This window comes from Megascapheus bottae, chromosome X (genome assembly GCF_031878675.1).
Source record: "Megascapheus bottae isolate mThoBot1 chromosome X, mThoBot2.hap1, whole genome shotgun sequence".
NCBI lineage: Eukaryota > Metazoa > Chordata > Mammalia > Rodentia > Geomyidae > Megascapheus > Megascapheus bottae.
The window spans coordinates 29,298,728-29,316,836 of NC_143547.1; the positions used below are offsets into that span (position 1 = coordinate 29,298,728).

Here is an 18,109-nt window from a genome sequence, read left to right on the forward strand (position 1 = left end):
AGAGGCGGAGTAAAAGCAAATGGACCTAATGATGACAAAACTGAACAAGAATGGAGGTGACCCAGGATAGAGTGAGTAAATGTGGGTAACTTGAACTAGCATTGGGAGAATAATAAGAAACAGAGGTTCCAGAAAATGAGAGTACTGGGGGTAGTGGGGGGGGGGGGGAAGAGAGAAAGATTGCAAAGAAGAGAAAAGAGGAAGTAAATGGAGATGAGGCCAAGGCAGTAAAAAAAAATTGAAGGATGGATCATAAGAGAGTGAATGGGAGTCATTTTGCTGTTGTGTCAGGAAGAAGTCAAGGTAAAAGTAGGCAGTGAGCCAGGGTGATGATGAAAGCACTGAGCCTTAGGGAACTGTGAAGAAGTGCCCAGTCTGAGTGAACTGAAGTGGATTAGAGGCAACCTATGTGAACTGGGGAACAAAAGGGAGAAATAAGAATGAAGATGAAACAAGAGTTGAGTGTGTGTGTGTGCGTGTGTGGTGTGTGCAACACATCTGTTGTGGTATTAGATAATAAAATGCAATATGGTACTGGGGAGGTGCCAAGATCTTTAGTTTGTGTGTTCCAGAATCTGTCACACAGGCCAATGATCATAGAGCCTAGAATTTCAGAATGCCCCTCATTCCGAACATTACAGGGTGATCTGGAGCAAGGAGTCAACTTGTGAGGCTTATGGGTATCATACTGCAGTCCTGGAATACTGTGACAGTGACTCTGATCACACTGATGATTGTTACTGTGGATGCCAAGATTTATGAACGCTGTGAAATAGCAAGGAAGCTGGAGAAAGCAGGTCTCAATGGCTACCGAGGCTATACTATTGGAGACTGTAAGATTCCAATTGCCAATAGTCCCATCCATATCCTCAAACCACCCACCGCACTCAGATCTAGGCTTTCCTCCACAGTTCAGGGCAGGAACTTTCAGTCTGATGATAATTACTGGCGTGTTTTTTTGTTTTTGTTTTTGTTTGTTTTTTTTTATTTTTTTGTGCATGTGCCTGTACTGGGGCTTGAACTCAGGACCTATGATCTGGTCCTAAGCTTTTGTGCTCAAGGCTAGTGGTCTTATACTTGAACCACAGCTCCACTTCTGGCATTTTGGTGCTTAATTGGAGATAAGAATCTTACAGACTTTCCTGCCCAAGCTGGCTTCGAACTGCAATCCTCAAATCTCAGCCTCTTGAGTAGGTAAGATTACAGGCGTGAGCCATTGGCACCCATCAAATGACTGGTTTAACACAACTCTAATGCTACCATCATCACATCCTTCATAATCATTCTCTTGCTCTACAATCAACCCCATATCCTTAGTACTATCATGAACACCATCACAACCACTATCAGGATATTTTATAAGAATTGCCAACATCCCCATTCCACCACCAAAACAAAATCATCACCCTCACAACTAAGACAGCAATTATCCCTTTCTTCACTCCCTTTATCATAGTTTTCCCTATTCTCAAGTCCTATGCCAACGTCCCACTCCTTTCTCCCTACCCAGGGCTATGCATGGCACATTATGAGAGTGGTTTTGACTCTGCTTTTGTGGACCACAACCCTGATGGCAGCAGTGATTATGGCATTTTCCAGCTTAACTCTGCCTGGTGGTGTGACAATGGCGTCACACCCACCAGAAACCTCTGCCACATGGATTGTCGTGGTAAGACAACCCTGGGAATATATGGAAGACCAGAGTGGCCCCACATGCCACACACAGAAGGCATTGTCATCTAACCAATCTAGAAATGTAGAAAGGTGAACAGGAAAGGGGGGAAGTTGCCTGGGCTATTAGAAACAGCACCCCAAGCCAGAATATCCTGAGTTGTCTACGTCAGGAGAATACAGAGCCTTAAATCTCATCTAGAATGTAAAATGCAGTTTTCTGACACTCATAAACAAGAAAATTAGTTCCAAGTGAAACAGAAGGAAAGACTGTTCTGATTTAGGATTACAGTTGTCTAGGACTTGAAGGAAGAGGTAGATATCTAGAAGTAGGAAAAGAAATAAACTACCTCTGAGAAGAAAAGAGAGAACTTTACAGTTTACAGGTGAAAGAATGGTGTTTTGGAGGACAAAATAGAACAGCAAATTGAGATTGCTCAAGGCTGCACAAATTAGTGGTTGAAGTTGTCCAACACAGGCCAAAATAGAGACAATGCTTATTTGAGGCAAGTTCAAATGGAGGCTGAGGCTGCCCAAGTTCTGTCAGCATGAAAGAAGAGGTCACTGAGGAATGACCATACAGAAGGTCCAAGTTGCCCAGGACTAACCACTGGAGGTTGAAATTGACTAATAAGGGGTAAATTGAAAACTGAGTTTTTTTTTAAAGCTAGGTAAAATAAAGGTTAAGGCTATTCAGTTTGAGACAGCATGGATATTGAGGTAGTTAACTAGATAGCAATTAAGATTGCCAGATCCTGAGCTCAATCTCCAGTATTGTGAAAAAATAAATGTCTAGGACTGGTCTACATGGTGGTTGGAATGATTAATAACTAGCCAAATAGCAGTTAAAGATCACCCTGTCCAACCAACATAGCATTTAAGTTCATGTAGGACCACACATTGTAATGGCTGAGGTTGAACAAGGCTAGGCAATGTGGAGACTGAGGTCATCCAAAACCAATCAGATCTAGGATCTAACAACCCAGTATTTGAAATCACCAGGACAAACTGCTATGCCAATTAAGTAATTCCAGCATTATAGCTTAGTAGCCAGTATTATAGTTTAGATAATTCATAACCAGACAAAAAGTATAAAAATATCACTTTAAATCATCCAGAATTAGCCAGCATGGAAATTAAGGTTGTCTAGGAGCAGCCAATGAAATATGTTGGTTACTCCTGACCATCCAACATGATAGTCAAGGTTAATGAGGAGCATCCAAGTGAGTTCAGCCAATTTGATGGTTGACAAGGAATGATGTCATCTACAATTAGCCAATATAGTAGCTGAGGTTAGGCCCCAAAGAACCCAGAAACCTAGAGCCCTCCCTACACTGTCACCCTGTCCCCAATTCAGGAGATGACGTTGTCCCTCTTTTCTCCCCAGATTTACTTAATCGCCATCTTTTGGATGACATCCTGTGTGCCAAGAGAATTGTGAGCTCATATGACAGTATGAGAGCCTGGTAAATTCACGGGGATGGTCTGGACTCTAGATTGCCAGATATGGGATGGTACTAATACCCCACCAGCTTGTCCACTTCACCCTCCCTCCCACCCTCTCTCCATTTCTAGGGATTCTTGGATTCGGCACTGCTCTGGCCATGATTTATCTGAATGGCTCAAGGGGTGTGATTTACATGCAAAATCTGACTCAAGAAAAGATTCTTGGGGATAAACATTTGCTTATCCTTTTTATCAGATCTTTGTGCATTCAATAAAGGATAATATCTATAAACAATGTTAGGCTATCACTAGTCAGATATCTGGCTCTTCATTTTTTAATGCCTAAAGGTATCTCTGTTCAATCATTTCCTCAATACCTTCACATTGTAACCTAGAGATACCAGATCAAGCAAAGCACTAGAGGCTCACACTTGTAATTCTAGCTACATGAGATGCTGAGATTGGGAATATGGCAGTTTAAGGCCATTCTGGGCAGAAAAATTTGTGAGACCTATTCTCAATAGAGAGCAAGGCATGATAGAATGGTTGGATTGTCATCCAGGTGTGCACATATGCAGGAAATGAGTCTCTACCTCCAAAGAAATATCCAGCAAAATCAGCTAGAATTGTGGATCAGTGGAAGAGCATCTGTCTAAGCAGGTATAAGGAACTAAGTTCCAGTCCCAATAGTGCAAAAAGAAAAAAAGAAAGAGAGAGAGAGAGAGAGAGAGAGAGAGAGAGAGAGAGAGAGAGAGAGAGAGAGAGAGAGAGAGAGAGAGAGAGAAAATATATGAATTACTTGGAATAGTTATTGGAGGAGACTAGTATAGTGATTAAGTGTACAGGTTCTCTTTGGTTCAAATACCACAGTTTCTCAAGTTTATGGTACCTTGAAAATACCTTGAAAAATAGATCTTTGTGCCTTACTTTTCTCATCTGGGAAATGAAAATATGATTATATGAGATTATTGGGGGGATTAAATGAATAACATTTGTAAAGTAGTAAAGTGTTTGTTATAAAAGTCAGCTACAGGCTAAATGTGGTGGTGATTGGCTGTATAGTGCTTGGGAAACAGAGGTAGGAATACTGCAAGCTTGAAGCCAGTCTTGGCTAAGTAGTGAGATCCTATCTCAAAACAAATAATCCTATCTACTCAGGAGGCTTAGATCTGAGGATCATGGTTTAAAGTCAGCCTGAGCTGAGCTAAGTCTGTGAGACTTATCTCCAATAAATTAGCTCCCCCCCCCCCCCGAAAAAAAGCTAGAAGTGGAGCTGTTGCTAGAGTGGTAGAGCTCCAACCTTGAGCAAAAGAAGTTCAGTTACAGAAGACAGGTCCCAAGTTTGAGTCCCTGGACATCCCTCACCAAAAAATAGTCATGCTGGTGGCTTACACTGGTTGTAACACTTACTATGATGACTGAAATTTGAGGATTGAAATTCAAAGCCAACCCAGACAATAAAGACCGTGAGATTCTTATCTCCAATTAACCATCTAAAAGCCAAAAATGGAGCATGGCTCAAGTGGCAGAGCATCAGCCTCCAGCAAAATAGCTAAGGTTTTTTGAATCCATACACAAACAGAAAATATGTTTTGAGAGAGAGAGGGATGGGCTGCAAGGATAAGAAAACAAACTTCCCTCAACAAGTTATCGTTCTCAAATGAGGTCACAACAGTCTTTATTTAAGACATATACAGTCTCTTCAGGGGAGGACCATATTAGATTTGGCCTACCCAGGAAGCTCAGTGGGAATTGGGAGTTTAAAATATTCACATTCTCCCACAGCCTCTCCCTGGTCCCCATTCTCTCAGTTCCAACACAGCCACTTACACAACCAAAACCCTAAATTGCAAATGACAGACTGGGAATTTAGGCAAGGAATTCAATAGACACACAAAGTACTCATTTCTTTTCACAAAATGTCAAGGTTTCAGTCAGGTGTCTTGAGCATTAAGAATTTGAACTTGCCATTTTCTCTTTCCACTGAGCAGCCCCAATGGAAGTAGCCACTCACAGGAGGAAGCAACCCTCCACATCCTTGTAGTCTTTGCTTGGGCTGGGTGAGTGGCTACCCAACTACTTACCACCTTGCTTTCAGTGTTCCTCTCATCCAAAATAAACCCAGATGATCACAAAAATAGTCCAAGTCAAGTTTAAGCTTGTTTCTTAATGCCAAGTCCATTTCCCCTGTCTTCTTCCCTAACCAACATAGATGAACAAATTTCATATCTCCCTTATGGTCCATGGGGGGGAATCCCTCTGGAGACTGACTTTGAATATGATAGTTATTCATCAAAAGCATCAGAAATAAGCTCAATTAGAAACATCTTCTAAATACCTGTTAGGTAGCTTGGCTTACAGTCTTTCTGGGAAGCTAACCAATTTTCCAAAGGGGCTTCGAAGGGCCACACACAGAAACAACCAAAATTTTGCCCACAGAACAAGTTGGGGTAGAAACATTGACACGATTCCCATTTGTGGAAACTAGATTTCATGTTGTCTTGATATTGATTTGATTTTGCATCTTTCTAGTAGTGTGGAACATTTATAGGCATATTTTCTCCCCCTCTTCCTCCCTCCCCGCCTCTGATGCTGATACTAGGGCTTGAACTAAGAGCCTTACACTCTTGCTCAGCTTTTGTGCTCAGAGCTGGAGCTCTAGCACTTGAGCCACACCTCTACTTCCAAGCTTTTTGAAGGTTAATTGAAGATATTGAATCTCTATGATTTGTCTTCCTGGGCTGTAAGCCATGAATCTCAGATCTCAGCCTCCTGTGTAGTTAGGACTACAGGCATTAGTCACCAGCACACCCAGCAAAATATATTCTTCATTGTTGTTCCTTTAATGGTTATCTTTAAATCTGAAAACTTCATTAGTATTATTCCACAAACCCCTTTTTTTCCCTTGGACATGGTACTTCCTATTATGAGAAATGACAAAACGGTGATTCATAGTAAGCTTTCATTAATTGTTTTTTTTTTTCTGTAAAAGTTTGTGGTATTCAACGTCCAAGGGACCATGCTTCAATAGAATCACAATACAAGTTCAAAACCAAGGTTTTCACTTCAGGATGTTGGATCTTGCTATTCCTTATGCCTCAAATGCTTTTCCCCCAGTATGGCTGGTGCTTCATTTTCAGATCTAAGTTCCTCAGAAAAGCCTTCTAGGATCACCCTAGGTAAATAAAGCATGATCTTCCACCACACCTTTTCCATATTGTTTTTCTTTGACTTTCTAAGAAAGATGCTCTATTTTCAGTTCTTTGGTTTCTATTCTCTCTGAGTTCTCTAATGTGTGTTGAACTGTGATCGCAGGAAGGTTTCTCTCATATTCAGGAAAGTCGTAGGGTTTCTCTCCTATGTGAGTTCTTTGATGTACAGTAAGTTTAGACTTCTCTCTGAAGGCTCTGTTACACTTATCACATTTATAGGGTCTCTCTCCTGTATGAGTCCTTTGATGGATAATGAGATAAGATTTTTGGGAGAAAGCTTTCTCACATACATTACACTCATAGGGTTTCTCTCCTGTGTGAACTCTCTGATGAATGATGAGGTATGATTTCTGGAAGAATGCTTTATCACATTCATTGCATTCATAAGATTTCTCAAATTTTTCTCTTGTATGAGCTCTCTGGTGTAGCATGAGATAGGACTTCCGGGAGAAGACTTTTCCACATACTGTACATCCATCTGTTTTTTCTCCTGTATGGATTCTCTGATGAGCACTGAGGCTCAACTTAAGGGTAAAAGCTCGTCCACACTCTGAGCACACATAAGGTTTCTCTCCTGTATGAATTCTTTGATGTCTGCGCAGAGTTGATTTTTCTCGGAAAGATTTGCCACATTCATTGCATTCAAAAGGTTTCTCTCCTGTGTGTGTCCTCTGGTGCACACTGAGGTGTGCCTTTTGATTGAAGGCCCTTCCACATTCTGAGCATTCATAGGGCTTTTCTCCTGTGTGAGTTCTCTGATGGATGATGAGCTTTGTCTTTTCTCGGAAGGCTTTACCACACTCATTGCACACATAGGGTTTCTCCCCAGTATGAGTTCTTTGATGGATATTCAAGGTTGATTTCTCTCTGAAGTATTTGCCACAATCAGTACATTCAAAAGGTTTTTCTCCTGTGTGTGTTCTCTGGTGCACGCTGAGATGTGCCTTTTGGTTGAACGTTTTCTCACAATCAGAACATTTATAAGGTTTCTCTCCTTTGTGAGTTCTTCGATGTATGATGAGATTTGTCTTCTCTTGAAAAGCATTGCCACACTCAGTGCATACATAGGGTTTCTCACCTGTATGAGTTCTTTGGTGTATATGCAATGTTGATTCCTCTCGGAAGGATTTGCCACATTCATTACACTCAAAGAGTTTGTCTCCGGTGTGTACTGCCTGGTGTATACTGAGATGTGCTCTCTTGTCAAAAGTTTCTCTGCATTCTGCCCATTCATAAGATTTCTCTCCTATGTGGGTGATCTGATGAACAATTAGGAGGGAATTTGTGCTGAGGGTGATTCTACACTCAGGACATTCATACGATTTCTCTCCACCTTGAGTCATATTATACTGAACGAAGTTCTGACTGTGATCTTTCCCATATGGATTACAAGCATGTGGCTGTGTGCCATCATTGATCTCGTGCCTACCATGAATTAAGAATTTACCACATCTATTACATTCATAATATTCCTGAGCTGCAAAGCTCACACTATTAGGGCTGAGTAAGCCTACATTACCTTTGCAATTTTTCCCATAGGACTCATTCATATAGGGTGCATATCCTGAAGCAAGTCCCCATGGGCTCTGAGAAAGGGCATTTGCAAGTCCATCACAGTTCTGACTTCTCTCTTCAGTCACACTGTTCCTGAGAATGGATATAGCTTGCCTCAGTTGTGTATGTGGGGTGTCCTGATGCTTCTCCAACTGTTCTTCAGCCTGCCCATCTTCTGGAAAGAAGAATAATAAACCACATTCTGTAAATACATGTTTCTCACAAGGAGGTTTCTGATGCAGCTGATTTCTTTTTCTTTTAGGTCTAGGTACCAGTCAAAAATAAATTCCAATCATGTTTCTCTCTTACACTCAGAGATGAGGTTGAAATAAGTCGATCCAACAAATTATTAGAACAGAAAAAATAAAAATATACAAAACATAGTTACTTTTAAAATAGGGAGAGTTGGGAACTGGTGGCTCACACCTATAATTCTAGCTACAGAAGATTGCAGTTCAAATTCAGCACAGGCAAGAAAGTCAATGAGATTTCTACCTCCAATTATGCACTAAAAAAGCCAGAAGTGGAGCTTTTGCTCAAGTGACAGAACTTTATCATTGAGCAAAAGAATCTTGGGGATAGTACCCAGGCCCTGAGTTAAAGCACCAGATTGGCATATGTATGCAAAAAAAATAACTTGGTAGAGAAGGTGTAAACAAGTTTAAGTAGCTGTGAAAAGAGTAGCAGATTCGGGATTTGGAGGGAAGGAGATACAGAATGCAAAGATCCTTTCAAAAAGGCTAGAGGTGAACTCTTGAGGTGAATGAACAAAGATGTTCAAGGTCTCTTCCATAGTGGAATTTGAAGTTCCTCACGAACTCACAGCCCAAGATTAGCATGAGACAACAGCTCATAGAACAAAACCTTGGAATTAGCAACAACAGTACATATATCCTTTAGAAATAAATTTCTTATCTTTGAAAGATGGATAAATCAGGCACTGGTGGATTATTCCTGTGATTCTGGCTGTACAGGAGGCTGAGATCTAAGGATTTAAGCAAATGTGGGCAGGAAAGCCTGTGAGATTCTTATCTCCAATTAACCATCAAATGTCCAGAAGTGGAGCCATAGCTCAAGTGATAGAGCATCAGCTTTGAGTGAAAGAACTAAGCAAAAGCAAGAAACCCTAGATTCAAGTCCAGTACTAGCACACATATGCATGTACGCATGTACACACACACACACACACACACACACACACACACACGTACACAGGCACACAGACACACACACACATATAAACAACACACACACACACACAATGACACACACACAAAGATGGCTAGGCCTCACAGACTTCCTAAGTCTTAATCTATTCATCTCCCAATCTCCCAAATTTTACCTGTACAACTTGAGCTTGGAATTTCCTTCTTTATGATTCCAAGGACTCCCCCCTGTTCCAAAAAGGCAATCACTTCTGGTTTGGTAATAGGATACCCTGTAATAAGAAATAATACAAGATTTGTGTTTTCTGTGCAGCCTTCTGGATTTCAAAATAATTAAGGTATATTTTAATATATTTTACATGAGGTATGAAAATACAAACACCCATTCACTTTAAGAGGGAATAAGAATTTTGAATCCCTAGAACCTGAGGTCAAAGTATTAAAGCACTTGGGAGCTGGCAAATTATTCTACTGAGAATACCATGAATTATTCAAGCCATCCTCACCCACAGACACAAGGTGGCTATAATTCTCTAGCATCACATCTCTGTATAGGGTCTTCTGGGACATGTCCAGTTGATTCCACTCTTCCTGGGTGAAGTCCACAGCTACATCCTCGAATGACACTGATCCCTGCAATTGCATATTTTTATTCAACCAGCTTGATAAAAAAAAGAAGTGATGGCATTTCCCCCCAAAATTCATTTAATTATGTTTTCAAAAAATGCATAAGTAAATATGGAGTACAGTAGGGGCCCCTCTCGCTCTCTCCCCCCCCCACGTGTGTGTGTGTGTGTGTGTGTGTGTGTGTGTGTGTGTGTGTGTGTGTGTGTTATGTGTGATCAGCCCATGGTAACTGGGGAGATTAAAGATAAAGGAGATATTTTTAAGAAAGGAGCTACTATTTAATCACTTCTAAAGGCCTTTCAAAAGGTCTGAGGGTATGGTTAAGATCTTGAGTTCAAAACTCCAGTACTAGCCGGGCATGGTGGCTCACACCTGTAATCCTAGCTACTCAGGAGGCTGAGACCTGATGATCGCGGTTCAAAGCCAACCCAGGCACTAAAGACTGTGAGACTCTTTATCTCCAATTAACTACTAGAAAACTGGAAGTGACGCTGTGGCTCAAGGGGTAGGGTAGTAGCCTTGAGCTGAAGAGCTCATGGACAATACTCAGACCCAGAGTTCAAGCCACATAATCCACCAAAAAAAAAAATCAAAAACCTCCAGTACTAGGAGAGTAAAAAGCTTCTAAGGTGCTGGTGTATAGCCAGTAGTATCTACAAGACCCTAGGTTCCATCTTCAGCACCACAAAGAAACCCAAATAATGCAAAAAATTTGTACTGCCAAAACAATAAAGAATTCTTACAAGTCAATAATACAAACAGATAATCTAATTAAAAATTTGAAAAATATTGCATTATATAATTTCACAGATTGTCAACGAATACATGAAAATGTTTTCAACATCCTTGGTTATCACAGACATGCAAACTTAAATCATACTAAAATACCAATATGTACAGAAAAGCTAATAATCCTGGAAGTGGAGCTGTGGATCAAATGATAGAGCACTAGCCTTGAGAAAAAAAAAAGCTAAGGAACAAGTTCCAGTACCAACACACACACACACACACACACACACACACACACACACACACACACTAGCTGTAAAGCAAACTAAAAAAGCAAAAGCTACTAGGGGTATGTTTCAAGTGGGTATGTTTCAAGTGGTAGATCATATGCCTAAGAAGTACAAGGACCTGAATTCAATCCCCTCTACTACACACATGCATACATGTGCATGTGCGAATGCATGCACACACACACAATCTCTATGTGGCTGGGCATGGTGGCACATGCCTATCACCCTACCAACTTTTAGCTCAAGGTCAGCCTGGGATATAGCAAAATCTTACTTCAAAAATAAGTTATTTAGGAATATAGGTAGGATGATAACATCTTAGGCAAAATTTCTAGACCCTTTCTAGAAAAGAAATTAAAAGCCAAAAGATTGGGGATGTGGTTCAAGTGACACAGTGCCATCCTTGCTAGCCTGAAACTCTGAGTTCAGTATCTTTGCAAGCCAGGATGTAGAACTCCAGCACTGAGGAGGATGAGGCAGGGGAGATCATGAGTTTGAGGCCATCCTGAACTACATATCCAGATCTTATCTAAAAAAACTAAAGAAAGAGCCAAGCTCAGAGAGACAAACAATACATATTTTCTCTATATGTGAAAGCTAGACCTAAAACACACTGGGAAATGATAAATTATACAGGATTCTAGGCATTCCCATACCATGAGACCAAAGGAGGATACCCTTAGAGGAGGACAAAGGCCCAATGCCTATGTGCACCTGGTCATATAAAATAACATTTATTGAAAGGAAAAATGAACAAAGGAGCCAGATACAATGGTTGAAGCCTGCTTAGCCTGAGGCTCAAGACTCTAACTGCTTGGGAGGCACAGATCTGGAGATTTTGGTTCAAAACCAGCCTGGGCATAAAAGGTGGCAAGAGTCCATCTCAACTGATGCCTAGGCATCTATTACTGCCAATGACAAAGGGAAGAGCAAATAGGATAACAGCCCAAGCTATTCTAGTCATTAAGCAAGACCCTATCTTGAAAATATCCCAAACAAAAAGAGGCTGGAGGTATGACTTAAGTGGTAGAGGGCCTGACTAGCAAGCCTAAGGCTGAGTTCCATCCTTAGCACAGCTAAAAACAAAACAAACAACAGGAGCCAGTAATATGCCTGTAATACTAGGGACTTGAGAAGTGGATACTGGGAAGATCTCAATTCAAGGCCAACCTGGGCAAAATATTTAAGAGATCCCCATTTCAATAGCAAAAGTTGGGCATGGTGGTACATGTCTGTCACCCCAGTTTATACTGGGAAGGGTAAAGAGGTGGTTCATGGTGTAGTCCAGCCCAGAAAAACAAAAACAAGATCCTATCCCTCCCCTCCAAAAATCCCCCAGAGGCTTAACTCAAGCACTTTTGTACTCGCCTAGCAAGTGTTAAGTCAAGAATTCAAACCCTATTATCACACCAAAAAATGATGGGCATACTGGTGCATGTCTGTAGCCCAGCTATGCAGCACTCCAACTATATGGAGCTAGGAGGATTAAGGTTGGAGGTTGGCCCAGGCAAAAAGCACAGGTCTCCATGTAAAAAGTAACTATAAATAAATCTGGCATTAGTGGCTCATACCTGTAATCCTAGCTACTACAGAAGCCAACATCTGTGAATTATGACAGCTAGTTCAAAGTCAGCTAGTTCAAAGAATGTGAAACTCTTATCTCAAATTAACCACCAAAAACCCAGAAGCAGAAGTGTGGCTCAAGTGTGAGAGCACTATCCTTTTGTTCTGTCAGGTGTGGGGCTTGCACTCAGGACTTGGGTAGTTAGGATTATAAGAGTGAGCCACCAACATCCAACTTGATTAATTTTCTATATGTTTGATGGTAGGACTAGATTTCAGTGACTTGTTCATGCTTATGTGCTACCAAGTGAACTACAGTCCCAGGCAAGTTTCCTTTTCTAGGTTGTACATTCAAGAGTTTGAGGTAGCTCGAACCTGTAATCCTAGCTATGTGGGAGGCTGAAAATAAGATCATGGTTCAAGGCCAGCCCAGGCAGAACAGTTTGTAAGACTCCCTTCTCAATCAGGAATGGTGTGTGATACTGTGTGCCTGTCACCCCAGCTTCAATGGGAAGCCCCAAACAGGCAGATCAAGGCTCAGGAAACCAGGGCAGGCAGTGAGACTCTATTTCAAAAATAACAACAAAAAACAAGACCTTAAAGGCAAGTGATGGTGGATCATGCCTATAATCCTAGTTTCTCTGGAGGATGAAAACTAAGATTCATGGTTCAAAGCCAGCACGGACAGCAAAGTCCATGAGAGTCTTATCTCCCACTAATTACAAATAAGGCAGAAGTGGAGTTGTGGCTTAAGTGGTAGAACATCAATATTGAGCAAAAACACAAAGGGACAGGGACTAGGTCCTGAGTTCCAATCCTAGTATCAACACACACAAAAAAAGAAAAATGAACTGGAGGGGGGGTATGTGGCTCAGTGATAGAGTGCCTGCTTGGCATGAAACCCTGGGTTTTATTCCTCAGTACCATATAAAGAGAAAAGGCTGGAAGTGGTGCTGTAGCTCAAGAGGCAGAATGCTAACCTTGAGCAAAAGAAGCTGAGGGACAGTGTCCAAGTCCTGAATTCAAGCCCCAGAAAAGAAAGAGGGGGAGGAGGGGAAGAAAGAAGGACAGAAGGAAGGAAGGAAGGAAAGAAGGAAAGAAGGAAGGAAGGAAGGAAGGAGGGAAGGAAGGAAGGGTAAGGAAGGGAAGGGAAGGGAGGGGAAAGGAAGGGAAGGGAAGGGAAGGAAAAAGGAAAGAAGCTGGGTACCAGTGGTTCATGTCTAAATACTGCTCTAAAGGCTGAGATGAGGATCACAGTTCCAAGCCAGCCAATAAACTACTCAGAGAAAGCCAGAATTGGCTGTGGGCTCAATGGCAGTACTAGTTTTGAGCAAAAGGAGGCTCACAGACAGTGCCTAGGCTCTGAGTTCAAGCCCCAGGATCAGAAATAAAGGAAGGAAGGAGAAAGGAAGGGAGGGAGAGAAAGAATGAGGGAAAGAGAAGAAAAAATAGGTATTTTTTTGGTGTTGTGCTGCTGATGAAACCCACAGGCCTCTACATGCTAGGCAGTGTTCTATCACTGAGCTATACTACCAGCCCATTGTTTCTTGTGACAGAGTCTATTACATAGCCCAGGCTGGCCTCCAATTCCTATTCTTCCTGCCTCTGTCTCTGAAGTGCTAGGTCACAGCACTGCTAGCCAGAATGTTTGAATCTTTTAGTACCATTTCTATCACACTTCTGAAACAAAATGATGAAATAATCTATACTTTTTTTTTGCCAGTCCTGGGCTTGAGCTCAGGGCCTGAGGACTGTCCTTGGACTTTCTCAAGGCTAGTGCTCTACCACTTGAGCCTCAGCACCACTTCCGGCTTTTTTGTATGTATGTGGTACCAAGGAATTGAACCCAGGCCTTCGTGCATGCTAGGCAAGCACTTTAACCACTAGGCCAAGCTCCCGGCCCATAATCTATACTTTTAAAAGTAGGCATAAAAAAACTGAAAATGGACAAAGACTAACATCATGAATTCTGAACTTAAGAACAAAAGCAGTCCTGTGTGTTTCTCAGGGTGTACTGAAATTGAAGATAAGAACTAAAAATGTGTCAGTAAAGAAATGGAAGGATATGAGGTTTACTGATTCTTGTAGCCTTTCAAGGATTTATCCCTGTGTGAACCAGATCACAAGAAACTTTTGTGCAGGCATGGCTATGGTGGTGTTAAGAGCCACATACCTTTAGTTTTACACTTGCAGGATACCTTTAGCAGATACAAACTCATGACTGTGATCCTAGCTACTCAGAAGGCTGACATATGAGGATCATGGTTCTAAGCCAGCCTGGGCAGAAAAATCCATGAGACTCCTTTCTCCAATGAACCACCTAAAAACTAGAACTAGAACTGTGGCTCAAAGTGGTACAACAGTAACCTTGAGCAGAAAAGCTCAGGGACAGTGTTCAGGACCTGGGTTAAAGTTCTATGGCCAACAGGGGGAAAAAAGGCATTTTTAAATCACAGCTGAGCAATTCTAGCTCTGTATTTCCCACAAGTTTGCTGAAGGGGAATTAACTGATCCATTAGAGAAGTAGCCAATGAATTTCAGGAGATGGTGGCTTTGAAAAAAGTGTTTTTTTTAAAATATAACTATTGTTCTTATTAAGGTGTTGTACAGAGGAATTATTATTCCATAATTCAGCTAATGAGTACATTTCTCTCTTTTTTTGGCCAAATTTACCTCTTCTTTCACTTTCCCCCATGCTCACTTTCTCTAAATGGAATGAATACATTAAGTATGTTTCCTTTCTTTTATGAAGTTGCTAAAAGCAACAAGGCTCAGAAAAGTAATTGTAGTTTAATATATGGAGAATCCTATAATCTACATATATTTCAACCTTGACTTGGTCTTACTTTATTTCCCCAAACCTCACTGTGTATGCTTTTCTTTGCTGTTCTTGTTTCATGTTTCACACAGTTATTTTTAGGGAGGAGGAGTTGGAGACAGAGTCTTGCTTTGTAGCATGAGCTAGCCTGGATCTCTTAATCCTCCAGAATTTCTGAGTTCTAGGATTACGAATGTGTGCCATCATGTGGATCTCTGTATGTATTTATACTTATCCATTTTATAGTTTCAATAGTAATGCAAAGTTGGGTATCAGTGGCTCTTGCCTGTAATCTTAGCTACTCCGGAGGCTGAGATTTAAGGCTCAAGTTTTGAAGCCAGCATTGGCTGGAAAACCAAAGACTCATATCTCTAATTAACCACCCAAAAGCCCAAGTGGATCTGTGGCCCAAGTGTTAAAGCATCATCATTGTTCAACAAAGCTAAGGGACAGCATCTGAGCACTGAGTTCAAGCCCAAGTAGCAGCACAAAAATAACTGCAATAACATGAAAACTCATATTTATGGCATATCATGTATATAGCAGGTACTGTCTTAAACACTTATCTTTACTCATTTGATCTCTAAAATAACCATACAAGGTTATTATAACATCATCATCATTCTCATCATCTCCATTTCACAGTCAGGGAAACTAAGGCACAGAGGGGCTAGACAACTTTACCAAACCACAAAGCTGTTCAGAGGTCAAACTTAGGATAGTGTGGTCTTAACTACTGTACATCTTTGCCTTCTTGTTCCTACATATTCTGACATGGGAAAGGGGAGAGGGGAAAGTAAGTAATAACTTACCCGGAACTCAGTCATGTCTGACTGTGGTGAAGAGAAGGCAAAGGCCTAAAAAGGCAGAACTGTTGAGAGGGGGGAGAAGAAAAGAGAAGAGCTGCAGATGGCAAGGAGTACCCAGACTGAAAGTTCACCAAATCACCAGGCCAGAAATCCACACATGCCAGCTGGTAAAAATGGCCACGCTATAGCTAAGAAAAAAGGGAAAGGATATTTGTTTTCCCCCACAGATCCCCATCACCCAACCACACATTCTTATCATGGACCTCATAGGCTATTCTATATTCCCCACCAGATTCCTCATCGCTGACTCAGAATCCCCCCTCATATTCCCCAGAGCCCCCTCTTCCATCATTTACACTACAGACTCCATCAATCAATCTACAGACCCGCTTATCACCCCCACCCCCACCTCCAAATACTCCCATACTTCACCCAACACACAACTCCTCGGTCACAGACTCCACAGACCATGTCTCAACCCACAGACCCCCTCCCCCCGCCACCATTCTAGCTCACTTACAGCTCCCTCCTCAGACTCTCGCTACTCAGCTCTGAGGCCCTCCCCAAGTACTCACCCTATAAATTCATGTCTTTAAAGATTCCACACTCGCAGTCCGTGTCACTCCGCCCCGCAAGAGTACCAGCCCTCTCACTTCCGTTCTGAGTGAACTCTGCCCTCCTTCTTCTCCAGCTCCGATCTTAGAATCCAAATTCTTATTCTGGCAAAGTCTCCTTAATGTTTCCAAAAATCAGTCTTAACTTCCTGCGATAGCCACTTTTTCGCCCTTCACCCCGCCTTGGTTACTGTCAGTCACTATATTTGCTCATGCGCAGTAGCCCTTCCTGAAGCCATTGATGCTGGCAGCTTAAATTATCTTGATTACCACAATGATCGTATTTGGGGGACAAAAAAATGGCCGCGTTAATAAGCCGACTTGTCCTGGGAGCAGACATCTTTACAGCTTTTACAATTCCATACGGAGGCGAACTCTGCCCTTTAAACTTTGGAAGAGATGAAATTTTGGAAGGCATTAGGAAAAGTTAGCGCTAAGAGGAGGGACTCCTGTGGGAAGGCAGGCTAATTACGGTTTTGTTTTGTTTTGCAAATCGAGAGTTGAGGACCACCTCCTCCCTTCGCAGGGAGGGGGACCCCGGCTGGAATGGTACAATCCTCCCCGGTTACTATTCTGGGAGAAGGGAATGGGAGCAGAGAGCGATCCTTTTCTCTACCGACCCGTGCCTCTTCGGGGACAAGGAGGACGTTTGGAGCTGATCGTCCTCTTAAGGAAATATCACTAGCGAGCCAAATACATGAGACTGGCTTGAAGAAGGTGCGGGTTGGTACAGTCCGCTATGGGAAATACCATGGTGCAGATTTGGGAAAGGGGAACGTGGCGGCGGCAAAATTCTAAGCTCAGTGAACTAGTCTTAGAGGAAAGCTACAACTGTAAGCCCTGCTATTCAGAGATTCAGAGACAGAATCTTAGGGACAAAGGGGCCCGCGCCAGGTAGGATCTTAGTCAGAGACTAAGGAAGAAGCCACAGCGAATTGACTGTAACCCTGTCATGCAAATTTCTGGGAAACTGCTGCAGAGCGATTTGGGACAGCTGAGATAAGATGCTAGTTCCCACCCCGCACGCCTCCCACCCCTGAGTTCCTATGGGGAGGGGCTGATCAGGGTCTCGTAGAAGCCTGGAGGGAGAAACTGGAGACAATGCTCAGGTTCTGAACTTCAGACACCTTGCCTCATTAATCAAACTCTTATCATTTGACCTGGTAAAAGACAAAAAGTCGGACTATGGCAGTAATTTCATTCATGAGAATGATTTCATGAGAATACTTTCATTCATGAGAATATCCCAAAGGCAAGGAAGTGGTCCTTAAGTTTTATATGGACAGACCAACAAAGGAGTCAACCTTTATCTGGCAAATAGAACTGTAACCCCACTATACATTACAATAAAAAATGTATTACAAAATAAAGGAGTCAACCTTGAATCCTAAGGAAGGATGCATATATTACTTACGTTAGAATATGAAAAAGAATTGGAAACTGATAAGGACTTGTCTCCCCTTCCCAAATTAATATATTGAACCCCTTAATATGATGATATTTGCAAATGAGATCTTGGGGCTGGGTGCAGTTAGATGACTTCATGAGGGTAAAGCTCTGATTCCATGGATTTATGGCCCTAAAACCTTGGTTTTGGACTTCGCGGCTGC

At 41.9% G+C, this 18,109-nt stretch overlaps 2 protein-coding genes across 2 annotated transcripts; one reads left to right on the forward strand and one right to left on the reverse strand.

The window, feature by feature from the left end:
- Positions 1-641: 641 nt before the first annotated feature.
- Positions 642-3,388, forward strand: Spaca5 (sperm acrosome associated 5). The gene is made up of 4 exons (XM_090326153.1): positions 642-833; positions 1,511-1,669; positions 3,059-3,137; positions 3,247-3,388. Exons 1-4 carry the CDS (start codon positions 677-679, stop codon positions 3,347-3,349), a joined length of 498 nt encoding a protein of 165 aa, XP_090182279.1. The 5' UTR covers positions 642-676; the 3' UTR covers positions 3,350-3,388.
- A 2,315-nt stretch (positions 3,389-5,703) lies between these two features.
- Znf182 (zinc finger protein 182) lies at positions 5,704-16,899 on the reverse strand. The gene is made up of 5 exons (XM_090326133.1): positions 16,461-16,899; positions 15,889-16,073; positions 9,556-9,682; positions 9,226-9,321; positions 5,704-8,058 (listed from the first exon to the last, which is right to left on the reverse strand). The coding sequence occupies exons 2-5, from the start codon at positions 15,901-15,903 to the stop codon at positions 6,353-6,355; spliced, it is 1,944 nt and encodes a 647-aa protein (XP_090182259.1). The 5' UTR covers positions 15,904-16,073; positions 16,461-16,899; the 3' UTR covers positions 5,704-6,352.
- Positions 16,900-18,109: the final 1,210 nt, after the last annotated feature.

Bases quoted from the DNA above. Each gene is read 5' to 3' on its own strand.
- Spaca5 (XM_090326153.1), top strand. From the start codon at position 677: ATGGGTATCATACTGCAGTCCTGGAATACTGTGACAGTGACTCTGATC. The intron at 834-1,510 runs GTAAGATTCCAA...CTCCCTACCCAG, and splicing joins AGGCTATACTATTGGAGACT to GGCTATGCATGGCACATTAT. The intron at 3,138-3,246 runs GTAAATTCACGG...CTCCATTTCTAG, and splicing joins TATGACAGTATGAGAGCCTG to GGATTCTTGGATTCGGCACT.
- Znf182 (XM_090326133.1), bottom strand. The intron at 9,322-9,555 runs GTGAGGATGGCT...TTCTTATTACAG, and splicing joins TAGCCACCTTGTGTCTGTGG to GGTATCCTATTACCAAACCA. The intron at 8,059-9,225 runs GTAAAATTTGGG...TCTTCTTTCCAG, and splicing joins TCCAAGCTCAAGTTGTACAG to AAGATGGGCAGGCTGAAGAA.